The sequence below is a fragment of the Tasmannia lanceolata genome, unplaced genomic scaffold (genome assembly GCF_043159265.1).
Source record: "Tasmannia lanceolata isolate RefF3 unplaced genomic scaffold, GAP_Taslan_0.1 ptg000003l, whole genome shotgun sequence".
NCBI lineage: Eukaryota > Viridiplantae > Streptophyta > Magnoliopsida > Canellales > Winteraceae > Tasmannia > Tasmannia lanceolata.
Window position 1 is genome coordinate 54,749,778 of NW_027518680.1, and position 26,569 is coordinate 54,776,346.

A 26,569-nucleotide genomic window follows, 5' to 3' on the forward strand; every position below is an offset into this window, starting at 1 on the left:
GGTGATCCCATATACGATAATATGCATCCTGAAACATATGTAGATTTAAAATTGATAATGAATTTGATTACAATAAAATTTCCTGAATAAGAAATAAATTAGAATCTATCAGTTTAATATGTATTATCAAAGATTTGTGATAGATGTTCGCAGAAGATAATAACTGATTCATGTTACTGAAGATGTTGAAGTTGTCACTTGAAACGTGAGCCACGAAATTGGGGAACGAAAGCCAATAGATTATGATAGAACCAATTTTCGACCGAAATTAGTTATGTCAATTTCGGTCACCTCGATTAAGTCATTTTGACCGAAATTACAATAATTTTGGCCTAAATAACCAAAATTTGCAAAAATAAAATATAATTTGGTTTCGGGTATTTTGGTTTCGGGCATGATGTTGAAAGGAATCAAGGAATAGTTTAGGATATTGTACTTTGACTACTTTTTTGCATCTTCGAATTAGCCTCAGATATGCCAGTGTTTATACTCTTCGATATTTTGTAAAGCAGGATGGGACTCCTGGTCCCGAATGCCATCATAATATTAATGAGCATGAGTAAGCCACATAAAGATGGCCCTAAAAGTCAGGATGTTTGTTTCTAAATCTTTCATAGGTTTATGAAAAAGATTACCATTAGAGGCCGAAGCTAGAACGATTCTTTGTTTTACGAAGCATTGGTAAGGCCCACTAATTATTCAATGACACTATTCATACATCATCGCTTGGACTTTAAGTAAAGCAAGTGGCCCATGAAAAATCTTGGCATTATTATGGAAATCAGATACCTTTTTGTGCCAAATTTGCTCCTAAAAGTTCCAACAAAGGCCTCAGCGAATGAGCAAGCAGACAAGATGGCAATAGGCAGCAAAGTCGCTTTGTTACTGAATTACCATTAAGGACCACATATTTGTTGGTACTTCAAAATAACAACTTCAAACTGTCCTCACCTCACTCTCTAGGCAAAAGAATCTCTAGAAGAATCATGAATAAAAATTTGACACTTTGACTATATTTTTTATGATGATGTGATCAACCATGACCACTGAGTGAAGGTTTTCTGATAGGAAAAGAGATAACATGGGATAATCTTCAAGCCAAATATCGAACCATAGCAATGCCATTTCTCGTTTTCAATTATCCATTTTTGAACAAATTTCATGCAGATAATAAAATGATCTCCATATAATAGATCCATGGAAGGTAGGCTTAGCTTGCCAGATGGGGAGAGAATGAAGGAATTCTTCATTAATGAATCAGGATCAAACATAATTATGAGTCACAACATGTCACCCTAACTTCAACAAACCCACCATAAAGGTTATATTTCACTAATCTTGGATGATTGCAATTAACCCTGACAAGTATTGATATAGAAAACTAAAAGGGATCAACATTGAAAACAAAGATAAGTAGGGAAAGAGATAATCCAAATCTAGCCTGGTATTCTAATCTAGCTTAGTTGCGAAATCTAACACCCAGACGATCTAACGACGTGATTAGGTGATCTCATATACGATAATATGCATCCTGAAACATATGTAGATTTAAAATTGATAATGAATTTGATTACAATAAAATTTCCTGAATAAGAAATGAATTAGAATCTATCAGTTTAGTATGTATTATCAAAGATTTGTGATAGATGTTCGCAGAAGATAATAACTGATTCATGTTACTGAAGATGTTGAAGTTGTCACTTGGAACGTGAGCCACGAAATTGGGGAACGAAAGCCAATAGATTATGATAGAACCAATTTTCAGCCGAAATTAGTTATGTCAATTTCGGTCTCCTCGATTAGGTCATTTTGACCGAAATTACAATAATTTTGGCCTAAATAACCAAAATTTGCAAAAATAAAATAAAGTTTTGTTTCGGGTATTTTGGTTTCGGGCATGCTGTTGAAAGGAAGAAAGGAGTAGTTTAGGATATTGTACTTTGACTACTTTTTTCCATCTTCGAATTAGCCTCAGATATGCCGGTGTTTATACTCTTCGATATTTTGTAAAGCAGGATGGGACTCCTGGTCCCGAATGCCATCATAATATTAATGAGCATGAGTAAGCCACATAAAGATGGCCCTAAAAGTCAGGATGTTTGTTTCTAAATCTTTCATAGGTTTATGAAAAAGATTACCTACAGGCCGAAGCTAGAGCCATTCTTTGTTTTACGAAGCATTGGAAAGGCCCACTAATTATTCAATGACACTATTCATATATCATCGCTTGGACTTTAAGTAAAGCAAGTGGCCCATGAAAAATCTTGGCATTATTATGGAAATCAGATACCTTTTTGACCAAAACCGAAATTTGTTATTCAAAGTTCTATACTATTCATTTGTTAGGCCCTAATGTAGATAGTCTTGGATAGTCTCCATCCTAAAAATATTTTTTATAAAATGATCATAACCCTCCCGTTTGTAGTGGTTTAAAATGAGCTTGGGACCATCGCAGAAGGCATTTCGCGGGCCTGCTGTTGCATGAGAGAGGAGCCACCTAAGATGAATTATAACCATTCGATTTATAATTGTTTAAAATAAACGAAATGGCATACAAATCCCAAAAAATATTCTCGGACGGGATGATATACAAATCTGTCTATAATATGTACTTACCATGTTTCTTTCGGTTGTCATTTGGTTAGAACTTTTGTTACTAGAAAGTCTCTCTCCATTTTCTTTTTCTTTTTTTTTACTTTGAAAGGTAACAGTAACAATATATTCCAAGAAACTATGATACAGGGAAGAGGGACAAGATGTCCTAAAAACAAAAAGAGTATCAAGTGGTCAACGTAATGTGGGAGCAAATGGGAGCAAAGCTCAACCCAATTGATATTCCATCAATTACATAAGTTAATCAACATCCAAAATCCCCTCTAAAGATGGTTTCTAACTCTTTAAATAAAAGAAAACCAAAGCAAATTCGTTCAAACTCCTCCACTAGCTAGCTTAGAGACTAACATAACATTAATTGCATTGGAACTCACTAACTTTGACTGTTTTGGGAACCCACAGACACAGTCCATAAAAACTGCCAACCCATATATGATGAGGATCTTATTGACTATTCAAATCAACCCATATATGATGAGGAAGATGGCATACAAAATGAAGAAATCGAACCTGAAGAAGGAGAAAGTTTGGTGATCCAAAGAGCACTTGCTACACCAAAGGTTGAATCCGATAATGATTGGCTTCGTTTCGATATTTTCAAGACTCGATGCGAATCTCATGACAAGGTTTGGTCCATTGTGATCGATGGTGGGAGTTGTGAGAACATCGTATCTCATAAAATGGTGAACAAGCACAAGCTCAAAACCGAACAACATCCAAAGCCGTATCGGATTGCATGGTTTAAGAAAGGGTATGAGAGTAACTTTTTTATTTCCAAGAACGAATTTGATCAAAAGACCAACGATAATGGTAAATTCAATGCTCTACTTGTTGTTGAAACTAACGAGGAGTACGAGGAACTTCAACGGCAATTCAATGAATTCATCACCAAAGAAATTGGATCTGATTGCATATTAGGTGAACCGATGGATATTGAAGTGATGGGTGAATGGAAAAATATTACATCGATTTTTTCATTCAATTACATCGATCCATTTTTATTCGATCCTACATTGAAGCTCACAGTTGATATTTATATATTCAAACATGTTCAAAATCTAGACAAATTATCACTTCTTCATGGAGATTTTGAAGCGGAGTTTGATCTTGGGAAGTTTCAATTGATGATCATTCTTCGATACTTCAAGGTTCGAGGGCGAGTTTTCTCGAACCAAGGAAGTTTAGCAAATTTCAAGATCGTGTGGATGCCCATTTTCAAGTGCTTAAGAAAATTGGGGATAATGCATTCAAGGTTGAGCTCCCTCCAAATATCACTACTCACCCAACTTCAATGTTAAAGACTTGACAACTTATCATGAAGAGCTTGATGAGAACTCGTGGGCGAGTTCTTTCTCTCCCGGAGATAATGATGCAGTGCAAACATGGCAGCCATGTCATGCCTAGGTGGTTTTGGTGGAGTTCCAAGGTGCAGTCCCTCATTAATGTTGCTGGCCCGTTTGTCTTGAAAATATCGAAACGAAGCCAATCATTATCGGATTCAACCTTTGGTCTAGCAAGTGCTCTTTGGATCACCAAACTTTCTCCTTCTTCGGGTTCGATTTCTTCATTTTGTATGCCATCTTCCTCATCATATATGGGTTGATTTGAATAGTCAATAAGATCCTCATCATATATGGGTTGATTTGAATAATCAACAAAATTATCATCATTTTCTTCATCACCGAAGGCAACTACTTGCCTCTTTGGACAATCTTTGAAACGATAGCCAACTTGACCACACTTGAAACAAGCATTTGAATTGTTGGGACGATTGAGCTGATTTACAACTTGATGTGTAGGGGCTGATTTTGTAGAATTTTTGTTGAAATATTCGGACCTTGACTTTGTACCTCCACCATGTGAAGATTCACCTTCGAAAGAAGGATAGAGACTACGAACATCCACATACTTTTTAGCACCACAACGAGAAAACTTAGCCTCCACCTTCAAGGCTAGTTGATAAGCATCATTGACGCTCAATGATCGGTGCATTTCCACCTCATCACGAATGGAAAACTTCAAACCATCAACATACCTTGCCACAAGTTGATCTTCACCCTCTTGAATATCATTACGAGCCATGAGCTTGTAGAATTCTTCGGTGTAGTCCAACACACTCTTGGATTCTTGGCGTAGGTTGTTGAATTGAGAAAAGATAATTTGGGAAAAATCCAACGGAAGAAATTTCTCCTTAAGCCTTGACTTCATTTTCTCCCAAGAAGAGATCTTACGCTTTCCTTTGCGGATTCTCATCTCTTGAACCTTATCCCACCATGTTGAAGTGTAGCCACGAAGCCTTGTAGCCACAAGCTTCACACGTTGGCTTTTGGGCGTCTCCTTGTAATCAAAGAACTTCTCAATGACACTAAGCCATTCAAGAAACTCTTCGGGTTATAGACGACTATGGAACTCCGGCAAGTCAATCTTGACGGTGTCGAAATCACGATAGAACCTTCCCAACCAAGCCTCTTCATGAGTATTGGCGAAGGGATTCACATCGGATTCATCACTAGAACCTCCACGGCTTGATCTACCATGCTCACTACGAGCCTCTTGGCGTTCAAGTTGCATGGTAAGTTGTTCAACTTGTCTTCGAAGTGCTTGAAGTTCATCATCTCTTTCATCTCTCAAATCTTCCATCATTTGGTTACCACGCCTTCCTCTACCTCTTCGTGCCGCCATGAAAATCAAATCGAAGCTAGCCCAAGAGAGTAACGTTGGCTCTGATACCAGATAATGCGGGTGGTTAAGAGAGAAGAAGAAGAGAAATTAGAAATCAAGAACACAACAAGAAAAGAAGAAGAAAATGAGAGCAAAGCTCAACCCAATTGATATTCCATCAATTACATAAGTTAATCAACATCCAAAATCCCCTCTAAAGATGGTTTCTAACTCTTTAAATAAAAGAAAACTAAAGCAAATTCGTTCAAACTCCTCCACTAGCTAGCTTAAAGACTAACATAACATTAATTGCTTTGGAACTTACTAACTTTGACTGTTTTGGAAACCCACAGACACAGTCTATAAAAACTGCCATAACTTTCTGCCCTCTTATCCAATTTTCAAGCATAAATACTTGTTGGAAAGATCTCAAAGAGACCTACAACTTTGTAGTTTACCACTTTCCATAATTCTTCCATTTAGAAGCTCAAAAATCAGGTACTGTTTTGGGAACCCACAGACACAGTCCATAAAAACTGCCATAACTTTCTGCCCTCTTATCCAATTTTCAAGCACAAATACTTGTTGGAAAGATCTCAAAGAAACCTACAACTTTGTAGTTTACCACCTTCCATAATTCTTCCATTTAGAAGCTCAAAAATCAGGTTCAAAACGGGCCAGCAACATTAATGAGGGACTGCACCTTGGAACTCCACCAAAACCACCTAGGCATGACATGACTGCCATGTTGGCACTGCATCACAACGCCACTACAGTTTGTTTTTACTTTTCTGTTTTTAGTTTTGTGTTCTTGGATGATTTATTTGATTTTTTTGGCAACTCAAAACCGCAACACAAGGACTTGAGTATGGAAGTGGGACTACAGCTCTCTTCTGGAAGTCGTTCACTTTGGTCCCTAATCCGAGGGACCTCACTTCACTCGGCAGCAACGGGATAGGTTAGTTTGACTGATTGGACGGACCAGAGTCATTCCGTTCAGTCCCCTCACTTCAGTCAACGACTTAGAGAACGGTTTTGTTTGACCCGGCCGCGAAAAGGCCCTTTTTTCCAAGAAAACTTTTTTTGATCTTTTTCCCCAAGAAAGTCAAGTTTAGGGCTACTAAAATTGTTTTGCCACTACTAATTTTTCGACCCCTGAGCTTTTGTTGAATACTTTTTCTTTTGTTCATGATTGGGTCCCATGATTTTGCACCTCATGTTTTGATAGGATGGTGATGGAAATCATAGGCACGTCGCAAATCTGCGGGGGCCCAATAATGGCATAGTTGTCCTTTAGATTTATTTTAATTCCCCCTTTATGGGCCCACAATTTTACACCTCTTTAAAAAAAAAACAATCCCAAACTTCCACAGGTTATTCGAACATTTATCTTATTCCCTCATCAAAACTTTTAACTCTGCCAAATGCTAGTCTTGCAACTTTTAAAATTCCATAATAGCAGCCTGACACTAATTATAGGGAAATGATCTAGTGTTAAAACCAAAACCAAGTTCACAAACAGTCAACCACATAACCGTTCGATCGAGATCGGATGGTGATCGTGATGATGGGGGCCACTTTAAGAGTTAATCAAATCAAGTAGGGCTCACTTCCATCACAACACATCCAGTGCCCCTCACAAATAAGACAACATACCACAAGTACAACACCCACAGATCCAACAGATGTCGTTACGCCCTTCAATGTATTCAGAATTAGAGAAGAAATGGCTGTAAGAATGCAAGCAAAAAATAAAATAAAGAGGTAAATGCAACAGATAACAAAGTTAATTCATAGCAACATGATATGGAATTACTCCATAATACAATATAACCCTTAGTAATTAACTGTCTTTGATTTATATGTGCAAACGGCGAACAACACAGCATCAGGCACAAAAAATGTGAAGCGCGAATCACAAGCGAGTCCAGATTCCTCAAAAGAAATGCTTCTCCTAATTACATTCATCATCTAATCAAACTGTTAAAAGCTAAAACTACAATACACCTCCCAGTTAGCCTACGGTCATGAAACACTGCATTAACCCCATCTCGCCTCTATCGCATTTACAAAAGCCCTAACATTTAACTCTCAACCAATTTCAAAAGCTTGCCTTGACAACCATCATCTTCACTATCCTCATTGCACATATCATGATTGTTTCAAACATACGTCTCGAAATTTCCTACTTCACATTATGGCAACAACCACTCCATTGACTTGAACCCCTTCACGTGTGGGGCGAAGAACCTCCTCCTTGTTCATAACTAACTCAGAATCCTTGTCATCACCGCCGGTCTTGTTTTGACCATCATTGCCATTTCCAACACCATCATTGTCTTTCCCAAGTTCGTCTTGGTTCCATTTTTGTGCTCTAAAATTCACCAACTTTCCATTTTCGGGAAGCCCATTGCTCGCATCCAAACCAGCTATTGCCTGCTTATCATCTTCAACTGGATCAAGTTCAGAATTAGTGGGGACCTCGCAGACTGATACTGCAGATCCACCGGACTCGGCTCCCTTGGCGATGGTCGGGCATGCAGAGAACTTCGTGCAAGGGTTAACATCGGTTGTAGAAGACACTATATTATGATTTACTGGGCCGCAATGGCTGGAGCCTCGTGCACTGGGCCACCCTTTTATATTATGATTTACCTCAATGTTGACCCACTGGTTCGATATCCAGTCCCTAGAAATCCTCAGATCCCTTCGTTGGATAATTGAGAAGATATCTTCACCTGAGCAGATTAGGAAAGGTACATAATTCTTTTTCTTTATTTTAAAGGAGAAACCACTTCACTAGAAAGAGTTAGAAAATAGCACTAAACCATACTAACCCACAAAAAATAAAAAATTCTAAATCAGCCCTTGCCTCGGAAAGAAACAGGAGAAATGGAAGATAGATGCAACCTGTTTCCAGGATCATAACGGGATAAAGTTGGACTTGGCTCAAAAAAAAAAAAAACACATTCAATACGTTTCAAACGACGAACCTACAAATTTTTTTTTTTTTCAGTTTAAAATGAAGTTTTGCTAACTATGGTCAGGACTCAACCCAGAGATGATGTGTATTTTTTTAAAGATATTTGATAGAGATGGAAATGCATTGTCTTGGTCAGAATCTAGTTCTTCCAATGTGTATCAATATGAGTACTATCCTTTTCTAGAAAATGCCTCTCATGTGGGTTAGACGTCTCCTTCAACTTCGATCATTAATATAACAACCACAGCACCGTTCCCAAACAAAGAAGATTGACTCTAATCATAGTTGCTTGGTTCCTGTAATTTCGTCCATTCTTTTTTTTTTTAATAATAGAAAAAATATTATTAGAAAGAGGAGAGGCTATAATGGTCAGAGGTTGCTCTACAGCGAGAACTGTCCTATCTAAATTCTTGTTGGCCATGAGTCTGCAACACCCTGACGTTCACAATACATATGAAAAGTTAAATCCAGAGCACTCACAAATGCAAAGGCTTGTCCACTATAAGCTGGCATCCAAGGCCAAGGCTATGACGAATATCCCTTGACATTACATTGCTTGTGTCACCCAGTCACCATCCACCCACAAGCTAATATTCAAATCCTCAAGGAACACTCGAATACTGATAAGGAAAGTGTGAAACTTAGCTTCCTTATAATTCATAATTTTGATAGGACCCAAGAAAACCTCTAGAATTTCATCTTTATTGTCACGAAATTGTCCACAATATGAGCTGGCGTCCAAGGCCCAGGGCGGGCTATTGACGAATTTCCCACGACATTACACTGCTCATGTCACCTAGTCACCTTCCACACAAGCTAGCACCCAAATCCTCAAGGAACACTTGAATATTGATAAGGAAAGTGTGAAACTTAGCTTCATTGTAATTCAAAATCCATTGGACCCAAGAACGCTTCTAGAATTTCATCTTTATTGTTACTAAACACCCCACCAATTCCAGACCGACCCAGATTTCCCAAGGAGCAACCATCAAAATTCAATTTGACGGGGAGCAGACGCAACTAGGCCACTTTTAAGTTCTCTTTTGGCTTCCTTCCATAAATAATTTCCCTTCAGTTTCTGAAGAGTTCGCCACTCCCTAAAACTCACCATGCACTAGCACCCAAGAAAATATTATGGTTCTTATATCACATGGTTTTCTCCAAATAAGAGACCTTATCCTCAAACACACTTATTTATCCCTTTTGAAATTGCCCAAGTTACTAAAAAGGCAATCATTATACAAAGACCTTGAGCTCTATCCCAAGTCACCCCACTCTCTTCGTGCAATCTACTACTCAAACTCCTCTCTAACTAACTTATATAGATTAAAAATGGAAAAAACGGAATGCTACTGAATCGAAGACCCTCCCAAAACATAACCACCGACTTAAACATAATGAACCGAACAAATTGACCACCATGATTTTGAATCTCCACTTCTACTTAAAACCTCACACCCCCATCATCCACCCGAGTCCTCATATTTACCCAAATTTACCATCCTTCAAAGGACATTCTCGTCAAAAAACCTCCATTATTACTTCTCAAGGAGAGGTTTATTCCTACGGCATAAGTTTCCATGACCGAATTCCCCATTTCTCTTGGACCAACACACCCTCCCCTCCCACTTTACGAGGTGTTTTAATCTCTTTTACCTCCTCCCACTTTATGAGGTGTTTTAATCTCTTTTACCTTCCTCATCGCCTTCCCATAAAATATCTCTTTTGGATATTCTAAATTTTCTTCCCAACCGACACTGGAATTTTGAATCGAGACATCAAGTAGATCGGAAGGATTGAAAGGGAAGCCTTGACAAGAGTAATCCACCCCCAAAAGAGAGAACTTATCTCCCAACAATCTAGCTTCCTTTCCATTTTTTTTATTTATAAAATCTAGCTTCCTTTCCATTCTTTCCACCAAGAGGCCCTACTTCGCAAAATAAAATATTTGAAGGAAAATCAAGGTAAGATTTCCAAAAGAAAATCTAGCTTCCTTTGAAAGGATACCCTAACTGAGAGGCAAACCAAGGTAAGATATGTGTGTGTCATCCCCAAAGTGAGATGGAATGAAGAAAGGCTCCAACAAGAAAACATTCAAGAAGCCCTCTTTCCAATGCTCTTCAACATTCTAATTGGTACTTTCCCTACTAAAGAAAGGAAGAAGAGGGAGCTTGAGTCATCTTGCAACAAATCTCTTAAGCACTTGAAGAAGTCAACATATCCTCCATTCCCAAGGATATGGAAGGATAATGAAGAGATGCACGCCAACCCCAACCTACAGGATTGTAAACTTCTTTCATATCCATCTTACAAAGGATGCTCCTATTACTTTATCTATTCCTTGAACCAATTCACTCATTTGCAACGAGGACCATGTCTAAATTTTGTCTCCCTCCCCCAAAGACCCCTTGGTATGGAAAAATCACTTCCACAAGCACCTTTTCTAAGCCACATCGGTAAGACTTCAGCAATAATCTTGTAAAGACTACCAACGAGACTGATAGGGTGTAAGTCACCAATAATGACTGCAGAGACTAATGAAAGTGGTACTGGTCTCCTTGTTTAAGCAATCCATACATTTTTATTTTTTTTGAAAATTGACTTTTATTAATCCTTAGAATGTGAGGAGGGGACAAGATGTCCCCATCCATAATACATAGACTCCAGCACAATACACTTACAGTAAATGAGTATTAGTATCGAATTAAGACTGCCCATCCCCAATCCCCCCTACATTACCCGGTAAGCAAATTTGCATAGATTCGTGAAACATGCCCTGTTTTGCCAACACATTCGCCCTTTCATTTGCGGTGCGCCTTCTGTGGACGATTATCGGACGGATCGTTCTCACAATATCCTTAATTTCCAATATATAATTTTGCAGAAGCCATGGCCCTTTTGAATTGCCCAAAGCCCTGGAGATTACATTCGATGAATCGCCTTCAATGATCAGGGGTTTAGAAAAGTGAGATATGTACCATTTTAAACCAAACAAGAGTGCTCTCACTTCTGCCTCATTTGCGTCGCATTTCCCGATGGGACCGGAGTATGACATCAGTAAATCCCCCTTTTCGTCCCTTAATATTCCGCCCACCCCTGCCTTTCCGAGGTTTCCGATAGCACTACCATCGAAGTTTAGCTTTAATAAACCATCTGTGGTGGCTCCCATTTTGGCTTGAATTTCACTTCAATCTTCCTCTCCCATATTACAGCCTTCCAGTTTCTCAGTATTTCTCCGAGTCCGTATGATACCCCTCTGATATTTTTAATCCAAGATATAAGTTCAACCTTTAACTCTAATCCAATCCTTTCAAAAGTCTTAGTTTTCTCCGTGAAGATACGACTGTTTCTCTCCTTCCAAATGCTCCAAATGAGAGCATATGGTAATAACTTCCAAAGCAGCTTCCTGGTATCGCCAAAAGCAACGATAGACCAGTTGGTAATCACCCTCCTAATTGATTTTTGCAAGACCCATTTGACACCAAAGGCATTGATCATCCCCATCCATACCCGATTGGTAAATGGACAGTGGAGAAGTAGATGATCTAGTGATTCTTCCGCCTATTTACACAGGATGCACCAGGAGGCCATTTGAAATCTTCTCCTTTTCATACGATCGCACATGTTGATTTTCTCGTGAACAACTGTCCATGCGAACGCGATAACTAGAGGAGGGGCTGAAGATTTCCATATACCAGCGCGACGAATTGCCTTACGACCTCCGTTATTCAATACAGAGAAGAAGGATTTAGAAGAGAATTCACCATGAGTTTCAGGGATCCATATCATTTCATCTGACGCTACCGGCGAGTAGTACTGTGATTCAAGTAATGATACAAAGAAGCAAAACGATTTATCTCCTCGTCTTTCAAATGTCAGCTCAGTCTTATATCCCAGAAAATCTTTCCTGCCGCCGGTTCCCTTGCCATATAATCAGACACGAGAGCGTCCTTCTTGTTTGCCAATGCAAAGAGTCCTGGAAAAGCATCCTTCAACCGTGTTTTTCCACCCACAAATCCAGCCAGAAGTGCACCTCATTTCCCACTCTTAGTAAAACAGTCCATACATTAGAACTCCATATTTTTAATAAGCTAACCATCACACATTCCCACTCTTGGTAAGATGCCATAATAAAGCCATCTGAATCCCATGATTTGAACCTATTCATAGCCAACATTGAATCCCTAGTCTCTCCTTCCTATAATTGCTTTTCTAACCATCTCGTACTTTCATTGGACAGTGTCCGAGAGGGAAGGATGACAATCGAAGTTTTTAGTATAGCACTTCTTATAATAGCCATCAAGAGCATCTTCTAGCCCTCTAAGATCTTCCACAAAGTACTTGCTTTATTAAGACTATTGTCTAGCATTAGACATGATGCACATATATTCAGTGTTGTTCAAACAGAAGAAGAAAAAACTTCAGAAAAACAACCCAATTTCTTGTTTAAAAAAAAAAGAGACGACAATTTCCAATGGATTCACTAGCGAAATTTCCATGCCAAAAAAAAAAAAAAAACCACTAATCATTTGAAGAAAATTGAATAGTGCACTGATCTTTCTAAGAAAAATACGTACCAGGAAAATAAACTTGCAGAGCGTCATCTCCAAAGCCGTCAACTCCAGTTACCACTCCTTGCCACCAGCCATCATTCCACCATGCATCCACTGGGGTTCCAACCTCAAAAACTACATCAGTCAACTTCCCAGAGGGAGGACATTGCCGAATTGTAAGGCCGCCCAAGCATCTCATGCCCAATTTATCAGGAGCGGCTGGTCTAAAGGCAGGGATCCATTCCTACATAAAACCAGAAAAAAGTCTAAGATCTTTGGAACCCATCCAGCCCTAACTAGAGTATCAATAAGGCATAGGGCGACTTCAATCATTCACTAATATGAAGAGGCACGTCATACATAGCCAGTAGTGACTTAGGAGATATGAAGAATCAATAAAACGAACCAGAGACTTTAGCAAGCATTACCCAATGTTTAAAGTTCAAACACTAGCCTGGTAGATGTAGAAATTTGCCAGATCAATTTGGTTTTGAACCTAACCAAGTGCCAATAATGAATGTATCTGCGGAGTTGACTGATGTAGTTTTTGACTTGGTTGGGTCAATGAAGAATCAAAAAATAATATTTTTTTTAAATGATACTAAGACGCGGTGTTACAGTTTTCGGTAACAAGGGTTGCTGGTTGTAGATGCGGTACCACTTATATGGAGAATGAACCCATTGAACTGACGGGCCAATACTGATCCAGCTCATTAACCTGGGCATAAGGTGTAATAAAGACTTCACTAGGGTTTGGAGTTGGTGGAGGAATCATACCAATAACTTCCTGATTCTGATGAAACCACCGGACTTTGACTTTTTTCTGCCCTTTCTTATTTTCATACATATCGTCCAAATATGCAAGATAGTTGTTTCCCTCTTTAGCCATGACAAGAACAAAAGAATGGCTCTGCGAATCAGAAAATCAATGTTTGACAATCAAAATAGCATATCGATGCAGCAAAACATGCAGAGAAGTACCAAAGCTTACAGGTATGGTGGTCCCACTGCGACAAAATGCTTTGTAATGCTTGAGCTGTTTGCCACAAGTCCAAGCAGCACCTGACCACACAATGTCCAAGTTGTGGCCTTTCAGGTTCCTTGCCAAATGACCCTGAAACAGGGAAGCTTGAAATAAGCACAAGTATGATTGCGTACATCCATAGGGATTAGTCCCGCCCTAAAATGGGGTGGGGATACTCACACGAAAAAATATTGTTAAATTCAACCCACAAAGGCCATGTTTGTTTTAGATTAAAACAACAGATTGTGCAGTCCCCAACTGATTATTGGACCGAAAACTGCACTAAATTTTAGGGCGATAATCGGTTGGGGACTCCACAATCGGTTGTCATAATCTAAAACAAACAGGCCCTTAAATATTCCTAGGTTGGTAGTTCCCTTGATTATCAACTAAGCCAGGTCGGCTCAACTAATTTTGTAACACAATCAGCATAATGAATGAAGTATTAAAATTCTCATTCTCTGTTATTGCAATTTTCATCACATTGATATGATTAAGTTCCGACAGGTACATATAAGTAAAAACAAGGACCTAATTATTCCAGCATACAGCTTGGGTGTTGAGGATATGGAGTTTTGAGCTGAGAATCATAAACAAGGATCACATAGTTCCAGGTGTAAGCAAGCTTTGAAATACAAAGTTTATTTATTTGTTTAATGACAATAACGGCAAGATGATATCAAAGCAAGAAAGGAGAAACGTATAGCAAGCATAGTTTTAAAACTCCCCCGCGTTCGCGCTGACTCCCCAAACTCATTCCGAAAGATCACCAGCAAATCTAATTTGCCTCATAATATATTATTTAAGAGCATAAAAGCATGTCCTATGATCTCTAAAGATTCAATCATTACTACATTTCTAGATTTGTGGACACGGATATGAGTGTCACATGTCGACACGGACATGTAGTGTCGGACACGGCAACGATCCCAAAAATAAGAAAAGGGAACACGGCTAAAACAAAAAGTATATATCTATGATTAGGGGAGCTATAGGATACATTAAATATAATATTAGAATAAGAGTTTGTTTAGGGTATTAGGTTTAGGAGAGAGTCTCAACTCAACTCAACAAAGCCTTTGTCCCAAACTAGTTGGGGTCGGATAGAGAGCTAAAAGAAGAGTATATAGCAAAAATATTAGTTAAAGATGAGCTAAAAGAAGAGTTAATAATTAAAGAGGTAAACACAATATTCAATAATAATAAAACATCACGCTTGATACGGTACAAAAAATGTGTCGACACGCCCACATTAAGTTTGACACTTATAGTAGTACATTTACAAGTGTCAAAAGGAGAGCCGACACAGGTTGACAGGACACGTGTGTCAGCAATAAGTTCAAAGTGTCGGCTAAATCATAGCTACCTTCTCATATCAACATGGCATTGGCAACATAATTGCCAAATTTAGGTAAGACTAGAAATTCAGGAAAATATTTCAACTTATTGAAACATCAAGTGGTTCGCGATTTATTCAAAATAAACTCAAATATCTATGAAAAAAATTTAAGTGCGAATTGAATCTGTTAAAGTATAAAAGATAAATAACGCCTTTCTCCAATAGCTTAAGCTTTTGGAGAAGTTGTAAGCTAACATGGTATCAGAGCCAAAGGTCTAAAGTTCAAACTTCCCGGGTAGCAAAAATCCACATGCGATTGTCGGCCCAAAGTGGGACCACATGTGCCACGTGTTTGCCAAGTGGGCCACACGTGAGGGCGAGTGTTAAAAGTATAAAAAATTAAATATTGCCTTTCTCCAAAAGCTTTTGGAGAAGTTGGTAAGTTAACATGGTATCAGAGCCAAAGGTCTCGAGTTCAAACCTCCCGGATAGCAAAAATCCACATGCGATGGTTGGCCCAAAGTGGGACCACATGTGCCACGTGTTTGCCAAGTGGGCCACACGTGAGAGGGAGTGTTAAAAGTATAAAAGCTTAAATACTGCCTTTGTCCAACAGCTTAAGCTTTTGGAGAAGTTGGTAAGTTTCTAACAATTTCACATGTTAACTTACCAACTTCTCCAAAAGCTTAATCTATTGGAGGAAGGCATTATTCATCTTTTATACTTTAACACTCCCCCGCAAGTGTGGCCCACTTGGCAAACACGTGGCACATGTGGTCCCACTTTGGGCCGACCATCACATGTGGATTTTGCTATCCGGGAGGGTTTGAACTCGAGACCTTTGGCTCTGATACCATGTGAAATTGTTAGAAACTTACCAACTTCTCCAAAAGCTTAAGCTGTTGGAGAAAGGCAGTATTTAATCTTTTATACTTTTAACAGAATCCATGATCATGACAATCCAAAGAGACACACCCAACCACTATACCATGCAATCCAATTCTAAAGGATTCATTAGCCGACCCCAACTAGTTTAGGACAAAGGCTTAGTTGAGTTGAGTTGAGTTGAGAATCAAATTTTTACAAATATTTCTCGAACTTTTCGAACATTTGTCTAGCCAAATTATTCCCGAACACGATCTTGGTAACTATGGTTGCAACCACAACTATTTCCATAAATTTCAAAATGGAATTTTATTGCTTGCAATTCCATGTGAAGAATTTAGAGCTAACTTCAGTTTGGGGTTTGTCCCTTTGAAGGAACTCGGATATGAGAAATGAAATGATGTAGAGATGATAGGGCTGATTGGAGAGAACCCAAATAGATGGAAAGGGGGACTTGTTATTACTTTCCAAAACAAAGCCGAAAACCATGAGGATGGCTAGGTACGTGAAGAGACACTTGGTCCAATTGTGACTATGGTGCATGCGCTCATGAACATGCATGCACACATGCAAATACAAGTGGAGGTTTTGTGTAACTACTTTCCAAAACAAAGCCCAAAAATGAGGGCGGAAAGGTAAGTAAAGAGGCACTTGGTCCAATTGTGACTATCGCACACATGCTCGTGAACATGCATGCTGTTGGGATATGGATTGAGTTACCCGTAACCCAAAGAAATGTCGTCGCCCACATAGGTTGGTGGGCCCCAACAAGCTAAAGGGATAAATCCAAATTAGTTGGGAGGAGATATTTGATGTCTATTATGGTTTATCATGATAAGGCATTAGAATTGGACTTGGGTGGGATTCCTAGACTTCTATCTTAAGAGGGAGACTTAGAATCCTAGACTACATATAGGTAGTCGAATTCCCTATAATAAAAAATAACATGAGAGGTCCATTCTCTCAATTTTCTCTCCCTCAAGTTCCCTCTCTCTCTCTCTCTCTCTCTCTCTCTCTCTCTCTCTCTCTCTCTCTCTCTCTCTCTCTCTCTCTCTCTCTCTCTCTCTCTAGAGCGATCATCCTTAGGCTCTCGGATTTGTGATCGTGAAGAACAAAGGAGCGACTCTCGTAGTTTCTCCTACGACACACAATGAGATCGTTACCAGATTGATTGCGATATCAACGGGCTCGTACTTCAAGCCAAGATTCTGACTTCCGCGTTTGGGTTGCGCAAATAAGGTATGACTCGCTAGCCATTTGTGTGCAAGGTGCTTAGTTGTTAATTATTATATAACACATGCATCCATGCAAATACACGTGGATGTTTTGAGAGGAGGCAGTAGTAGTGTGAGAAAGAACGCAGATGAGACTAGTGGTGGTTCTGGGTGAAGAAGAGAGAAGGAAAATTAAGGAGCAAATGTCAAGTACATCTTTTCGGCCATTTTATTTAAATTGTTGAAAATGAAAAAGGTGCCAAATTTTGGGAGTGCGGATATCAGCCCTCAATAGTTTAGTTCACGCAGATGTAGTATAGTTGTATTCATATCCCTTTGTTTAATGGTGATAGAAAAAAACAAATAGAGGGGGTCTCAAAGCAAAAGAAAGCAACACAAACGAAGGCCAACAAAAAGGAAACACAAAAGGAGCAGCAAAGAACCTCAGTGAGAAGATGACCAGAAGCCCTAATCTCATCTCTATCAACTCTGAAACGAGCAAGCGATCTGCATTGCAATTGGCTGATTGTCAGACGTGATGAATCTCAATATCATGAACCTTGATCAAATTGGGGATCTCCCCTATAGCATCCACAAACCTCCACGGGTAGAAAAGTATATGTCTCACCCATCTAACAACATTAAGGGAATATCCCTCAATGATAAGGTAATCCAACAAGGTCTGATCAACGAGAAAGATACCATAGCAAAGGGATTGCCCCTCCACCTCGTTGGAATGCTTCTCACCAATAGGACCTGAAAAAACCCACCCACCCACCTCCCTCCCTCTGAATTCCTCAGCAAGGTTTCAAATTTCAGTTTGGCTTTAGGTTTCAGTCGCCACGGAAATAGAAATATTTCGGTTTCGATTGAAAATTTCAGTGGGCATCTTAAAAATTATGAAAACGTATGGAAACATATGCAAATGATAGAATTTTAAGATGAAAGTTCAGCACATGCTAGAATGAACATAAATACAAACTTAGAAATCATCACATGACCAAGACAGTTATCCATAATGGTTTAATTACATCGAACACTGAGGGACATCCGTTGTCTGGTAAATCGATACATGGCACATCTCACATGTAATTCATATATAAATATGTATATGTAGTCCATACACCACATTTCACATGCCATTCATATAAATATAATCATGCAATGTGTATTGATATAGTATACCACTAATGCACTTACAATTTTGGTTTCAATATGCATTTTAGTTTTAGTATGCTACAGTGAGGATGGAAATGGATGAAAATGGAAATATTTCAATTGAGTTGTGTTGTGTCGTTTTCGATGGAAATTTAAACAATGCTCCTCAAAAGAACCCCAATGCCAGTTGGACCAGGATTCCCAAATGCTTGAACAATCGAAGTTGCATTCATATCTTCATTTATTTATTTATTTGAAATCACATCTTCATTTATTTGTGTAACTTCTAATACAACTTATATCTTAATTTATTAATGTGTAACTTCTAGTATAACTCATCATATGAATACAACATTCAATTTAATATGCAACAAACCAAACATAAAAAATATAAAGAAAAGGACCTCAAGGTTTAGGAGGGTTGATACACGATTCTTTTTTCTTTTTAACTACAGATTGTTAAACAATTCCTTGAACATATTTCCTTTAAATTTTACCACTCTAAGGGCTATACTTACTCCCTAGGAAACAAGGTGTAGGGGTGCAACTTGGGTCAGGTCGGGTTGAGCTTTTGCTAAAAAATGAATAGGAATCAACCCGAACCCAACCCGATTTCAACCCAAATTCCCAAAATCATCCCGAGTTGCACCCCTAACTAGGTGTGCATGTTTGTGACAAAAAAGCAAGAGACACAAATTCTTTCCTTCAATAATAAATTAAAAAAATTGATATTTGATATTTGATATTTGATATTTCAATTTAGTGTAAAAAGAGTTTTGTATTTAAGATTTAGAACCCTTGGAAATGAACACAAGAAAATATAATACAAACACAACTGGCAAAACTCATATACCCTATTTTCGAATGTATGCGTGTCTTAGTACCTAAACTTATGCCATACCTGAATCCCATAATACAGAAAATGTTTTCCCACGACAGCACCCTACGTTTGATTGTGGCTTTCATGTTGTCATGTCACCTTGTCCCGAACTGATTCGACCTTATCTAGCCTGGCACTTGGGAGGTTTACAAGACGCTTAGACAAGTTTCATCTGATAGATGGCAACTAGATCTTGTGACAACTCAAGGTATAACCGACTCTTAGTGTTAACGTCTATCAATGAGTGTGTTACAGTTGTTTTATGACCATGGATTAACCATTGAAGGCCCTACTAAGCCATGTTAAACACTCAATGGAAGCCAGGCTTAAAAAGCACCAGCATGGTTGGAGGCAAGAAGTATAAAGTCAGTATTCTGCTTAGGACTAGAGCTGGACCAAAACCAACTCAGTTTTCGCCAAAACAATCACAGCAAAACAGAGAGCAACCAAAATGTTTTTGTTCCAGTGTATACTTCGTACCAAAATGAACTAAAACCAGTAATTCAAACGAAATTAATCATTTCTGTCAGAATTTAAAATCCGCTTGGAGGCAACATCTATTTCACACAACAGCTTGAAAAAAGAACGTCTAACATGCAAGCTAAGAAATGTGACATGCTCTCCCACACGCACACAACCTCTAAAGCCTTAAAGCAGCTTCAAACATGCTGGTTTCACACATTGCTCTACCAACATGCACCACGAGGTCCAAGAGACCCAAAGCGTTCAAGGTGGCCAGGTACATACATGATTGACACCAGTATACTCCACATGTGCTAAGATGAACAATCCATCGGGGCGCAGGAGCAATGGCATTAATAATAGTAAGTAAACATATTACTGATTTCCCCGAAAAAAGGGTAAGCTAAAAAATGTAGAGCAATGACACCATTTGCTTGTGTGATGTCACAATCTGTCAGAGAAAACATTGACGAACATTTTCATAAGCAATATAAAGCAAAGCTGATAACACATAAGAAGAACAGACAAGAATTACCCAGAGAAAAATAAATAATCTCAGTACAATTGTCTTTCTGCAAGAGCAAATTGTAAAAAAAAAAAAAAAGGGACAGAAAAATGAAAATGAAAGAAATGAAGTCTAGCTCAATAACCAGATATATTGCTCCAGCAACCCATCATTTTCAGAACCATAGTTGCTAGAGTGAGAAACGAGTGCGAGAAGCGTTGTAGGAAAAAGAAGCACTAAGCGAGGAATCTAACAACAAGAAATGTGGGAAACAAAAAAGCTCTAAAGTAAGAATAAACATGTTGGAAACATCATCGATAAGTTAACATGAAGTATGTAATAAGCATCACTAGAAGTGAAGAAGAAGCATATAGAAAGAGAGAGGGTTATAGACTGCACCTCACATCCATGTGTAGATAACATAGCCTTAGTTATAGGTTTGTAGGATTTCGAGGTGAGAAGGCAAAAATGTAAAGAAATTTGTATTTTATATGTAACATGGGCCTTTGGGCCACATTGCTAATGTTTTAGTCTCTCTCTCTTTGGAGGCTATCATGTAAATGCATGTAGTATGCTTTTTTTTTTTTGAATGGTATGTAGTTATGTCATCTTTGTCTGGTATTAATGTTGTAAACTATGTAAATACGAAGCATTTGAAAGGTTCCTTCATTTGTTTTGCCTGCAAATGCTTCTGCTCATACAATCATTCAAAAAAAATAAAATTGCTTCTACTCATAGAATGATGTTATTTATCATGTTTGCTGTTTCATTGTACTACCAATACAAAGCAACAATGAGAAGTTGTTGCTTTTATGGACTCAATTTTGAGTTTGTTTTATCCATGATTTTGACATTCTAGAAGTTTCTTGGTAGACTTGATGAGAGGAAACGGAGAAAGGATTTTATATTGGAAAGGAATTTACTTTATCCTTATCCCCTGGAGGAGAAACTCTCAAGTGAAGACCGGGAGTTATATCAGCGTTATAAGGTTTTCATGCGTTTTCATTCACAGGAAGAGCATGATGCCTTAATTCAGGGCCTTATTCTGGAGCGTAATATTCGGAAAAGAATTCAAGAACTTCAGGTGTGATGGTTGCCCGACTTTCAGCTCACAATACTTGATTCTCTGCACATTTTTCATATTATATCATTATCTAACTCTAGCATAATTTCTTGATCACTAAAATATTATGAGAAAAGGTTCTTCCTGAGTAAATATCTGAGTTCGGTCCTTGATATACATGCTTTGTTGAGCTTTCTACTGCGACACATCTCTGGCTTAATTTCTTCAGCGGTTCAAAAACATGATAAAAAAATCCATCTCAAGCTTTCCATATTCTTTGACAATTATTTCTCAATAAAAGGTTAGCTGCGGCGTTACTGTTGCCAACCCAGAATACGCTTCATGATTTCTACTGGTACCTCTATGGCTGCCAGTTAAAAGGCCTTGCTTCTCAATCAGTACTTGGCTCTACTATAAAGTCTATTCTCACTTGCTTTTTCAAATATCTTTTTTTAAATGATCACCAATTTTTTTTCAAAACAAGAGGTGGTCAAAGTACAAAGATATAGAATCAAGAAAAAGAGAAAAGTAAAGACAAATACAATAATACTGTCAGTGTAACACCCAGCCCCAATGCTTGAACTTGTTTTAACTTCTTGAAATGGGTGTCATTACCAAAAATCAAGCTCGGGATTAATTGCTTAGAAATGAGTGTCGTTACCAAAATGAAGCTTGTGAATTTTCTTTGAAATGGGTGTTAATACCAAATGAACTTAAGATTAATTTTATTGAAAATGGTAAAGGGTGCTATTATCATCAATGGAGTAAAGTCCATTTAAACACCTTTTAAAAGACTGCTCATTTTGGAAAGCAAAATAAGGTTGACCGTATATAACACCTTCACTAAAGTTAAATTTGGCTTTGAATAGAATCTTCCACTAGTGGGTAGGATTTTTTAGGAATCTCTATCTTTTCAAGATTCAATCTTGGTAGGTTTCCCCCTATGGATTTTCAGCTAACAGAAAATAAGGTAGCAAACATTTCAAAAAGGAAAAGGGAAGGTCAATAATTCCTTGTTTCAAAATATTGCTTGCAACGAAAAGGGCATGTGAGCCACATCGTTTTGGACAGTTCCTATGGGAAGAAATATTGGGTTATCATATCTTTAGAAAGGAGCTGCTTCATAGGCTAATTGAAGGTCTTTAATTCTCTATTTAATTAGGATTCTATTCTTAATAAAGTAAGACACTAAATGTAATGGTAACTGCCTAATTGATTTGAATTACTTTCTAGGAAAGAGGGTGCCTCTATACATGAACGAAAATCACTAAAATCTTTACGGAAATCATATAGAAGGTGAGAAGGGTCGTGAGTTTCAAAATGCACAGAAGCCTTATGATATCTACTTCTACCCCAGACTTGCAATGGATTTCTTTTGCCACTTGAAGCTTGCTTCCAAGGTTTAGAAACTGATGAGCCTTACCTTGCAACTCTTGTCTCAAGTAGATTTTTATATTTTTAGCCATTGGAAGCCTCTGCTGCCCTCATCGTGCGGATTCAAGAAATCTGCAAACAACTTATAAAAGTTGCATTTCTTGATAGTTTTATAATAGCAATGGATCTCGCCCATAAACTCCATCCGTTGGTGAATCTCTGCTAATTTAGCAGCCGTAAGTTTCAAACTGGGTACTTCGCTAAAGGAAATTCTTGGAGTAGCGCTTAAGGTAGGTGATCCTACCCTATGTCAGTGTATTATCAAATATTTACATTTAGCTAAGTTGAAAGCTTTCTATTACAATTTTTGCATATCTACTCTCACTTGGAACTTGTTTTGGAGAAGATTCTCACTGACCGTTTTTTAGTATGTCATTCTAAATAGTTGAATGTCATTATGCATGGTATCCTTTAGTCTTGAAATGTTTTCATTCCTATACATGAAAAGCTTTATGAAGAACATGATTTTGAAAATTAGAATTCATGAAGCAACAATTTGAAAAGCACTTGGTTTACGATATGGTTTTCATAGATTGGAATGGGGGGAGTCCCCTATGGCTTGAAGCGTTTACAAAATTTATGGCACGGTATTGCAAACATTAAATTGCTTCTATCTATAATTGTATACAGTCTTGGTATGGAATGGATTCCGCCAGTAAGGTTGATCTCTGGTGGGGATCTAGTGCCCAACCTACCAGTGGGTGAGTACACTGGACGTGATCACGTTGACCGGTCAATTTTTATCTGCCCATAAGGTTGATCTCGGGCGGCCAGTAGGGAGTCCTCTGGCTATTGATAATATTACATTGCGCGCTTTAGGACCTGTGAGTCCCCGCGAACGAGTGTTCGCCTTGGGTATGCTACTTGCCAATAAGGTTGGAAATTGGCCACAGAGAAGACTGTTAAGTATTTGATTTCTAAGTGGAAAAAACTGCAAAACCAAGTGTTTGGAAATATATATTCATTGTCATTGATTTCAAAGCGGAAAACTGCATAACCGAGTGGTTGGAACCGTTTTTGTAAAAACATGTATTTTTCTTATGTAGCTAATGTAGAAATGATTTTCCCGCTTCTTATCAATTTCTGCATAGACTAAAGTTTTATGGCATGTTACTTCTTTTCCGCACCATCATGTTTTCATTTTTCCTATTAGCTGGCTTGGATTTGGAAAACCGGCTGGGCTGTTAGCTCATTATGTGGTTTAACAATTTTCAGATACCGAGGAGCGGCAGTAGACTTGCTGAGTTCAGGCACTTGGATTGGAACCTAAGACATTTCTTGCTTTCTTTCATTATTTCCACTTTAGAAGCGTTTGTTATTTTATTGTGGATTTAGACTTTTTGACCTATATATGTATTTCGTTTGAGCTTTAATTGAGACTAAAATTTCCGCTTTTATTAGTCGCTCTAAATATTGAGAATAGTTGGTTGTGAAGAAGCCTTGCATGCTTGTGGGGGTGACCCTATGGGCGTGTGGTGGCTGTCACGTGCGCCTTACCTCGAATTCTGGGTTCGGGGCATGACAGTCAGGTAGGAAGAGAATCAACCACGGCCACAGGTTCTTTCAACATTCCTCTAGCCAAACTGTCGGCCACCTTATTTGCTGATCGGTGGAAGTGCTTAAACACAAATGTAGAAGTTCTCATCCAATGGAATATCTTGTCAAAAAATCTGTCGAATCTCCACCGGTGATTTTACAAACCTTGGAGCCACTTAGTCACACTCAGGGAATCCCCTTCAACGGCCACATTGTCCACTCTATCCCTAGCCAATAATTTTAAACCTTGAGAGAGAGAGAGAGAGAGAGAGAGAGAGAGAGAGAGAGCTTGAAGCTCATATAGCTTATATGAGCTTGAGGGCCCAAACACATGTGGGCCCACATTGTTAGGATGATCCAAAGCATTCATTTGAAAGGCCCTTACATAGATAGGGTGTGTAAAAAAAATCAGCTCCGTAGGATCATCCTAACCCATCCAAAAGTGGAGGGAAAAATGGACAGACACCGTTTGCCACAAATCTTCCCATTTTTTCCCTCCGCTTTTGGAGGGGTTAGGATAATCCAATGGAGCTGATTTTTGGTACACACCCTATCTATGATGGGGCCATGTAAATGAATGGTTTGGATCACCACAAAAAATGTGGGACCTATGTGTTTGGGCCATCAAGCTCATATAAGCTATATGAGCTTCAAGCTCACAATCATTTTCCTCATATATATATATATATATATATATATATATATATATAGAGAGAGAGAGAGAGAGAGAGAGAGAGGAAAGTGTTGGTGAGCTTAAGCTCACCAAACTTATGGTGAGCTTAAGCGCCCAATCACATTGGGGGCCTACTTTGTTAGGATGATCCAAAGCATTCATTTGAAAGGCCCTTACATAGATGGGGTGTGTACCAAAAATCAGCTCCATAGGATCATCCTAACCCATCCATTTGTTGAGGTCAAAATGGACAGACATTATTTGTCCACAAATCTGCCAATTTTTGTCCTCCACAAATGGAGGGGTTAGGATGATCATATGGAGCTGATTTTTGGTACACACCCTATCTATGATAGGGCCTTGCAAATGAATGGTTTGGATCACCACAGAAAATGTGGGACCCATGTGATTGGGGTGCTTAAGCTCACCATAAGCTTAAGCTCACCAACACTTTCCTCATATATAGAAAGAAAATGGTTTCTGCGCTCGAGCGTAGATAAGCTTATCTGCGCTTGAGCATAGAAACAAGGGGGCGGGGGGGGTGGCACATTTTTTTGTGGGATCCAAAGCATTCATTTGATGGGCCCTTTCATCGATAGGGTGTCCACCAAAAATCAGCTCCATTGGATCACCTTAGGGTGTCCATTTGTGGGCCCCAAAAATGGGCAGATAGTGGACAAACAGTATCTACCCATTTTTGGCCCCACAAATGGACACTCTATGATGATCCAATGGAGCTGATTTTTTGTAGGCACCCCATCCATGATGGGGCCTTCCAAACGAATGCTTAGGATCATCCCCCCAATGCCCCCCTGTTTCTGTACTCAAACGCAGATAAAGCTTATCTGCGCTCGAGCGCAGAAACCCTTCTCTCTCTCTCTCTCTCTCTCTCTCTCTCTCTCTCTATATATATATATATATATATATATATATATATATATATATAGAAAAGTGATCGTACTCGGTTGAGCAGATAAGCTTATCAACTCGGCCGAGCTAAAAACAGTGGAGGCCTACATTGTTTGGGTGATCCAAACCATTTATATGAAAGGCCCTTACCTACATAGGGTGTCCACAAAAAATCAGATCCATAGGATCATCTAACCCCTCCAAATGTGGAGGGAAAAATGGACGGACACAGTTTGCTCGTAAATCTGCCAATTTTCCCTCCATTGTTGGATGGGTTAGGATGATCCTATGGGGCTGATTTTTTGTGGACACTCTATCTAGGTAAAGGACCTTTCAAATGAATGGTTTGGATCACCCAAAAAATGTGGCCCCCAACTGTTTTTAGCCGACCGAGTAGATAAGCTTATCTACTCGACCGAGTATGCTCACTTTTCCTATATATATATATATATATGGGGAAAGTGATTGTGAGCCGCCCCTCATACAAGCTTATATGAGGTGACCGCTAAAAACATGGTGGGCCCCCATTTTTGGGGTGATCCGAACCGGTCATTTGATAGGCCCTGACATAGATAAGGGATGCCCAAAAAATCAGCTCCATAGGATCATCCCAACTCTTCGTACTATGGTGGTGAAAGAGGGGAAAATGGACGGGTAAGTGGGCAAATTTATACCCG

General features: G+C 38.7%; 1 protein-coding gene across 1 annotated transcript; it reads right to left on the reverse strand.

Moving 5' to 3' along the window:
• Nucleotides 1-7,045: 7,045 nt before the first annotated feature.
• Nucleotides 7,046-13,958, reverse strand: LOC143856004 (uncharacterized). The gene is made up of 4 exons (XM_077366047.1): nucleotides 13,802-13,958; nucleotides 13,588-13,720; nucleotides 12,835-13,054; nucleotides 7,046-8,012 (listed from the first exon to the last, which is right to left on the reverse strand). The coding sequence occupies exons 2-4, from the start codon at nucleotides 13,651-13,653 to the stop codon at nucleotides 7,465-7,467; spliced, it is 834 nt and encodes a 277-aa protein (XP_077222162.1). The 5' UTR covers nucleotides 13,654-13,720; nucleotides 13,802-13,958; the 3' UTR covers nucleotides 7,046-7,464.
• Between the last annotated feature and the right edge of the window lie 12,611 nt (nucleotides 13,959-26,569).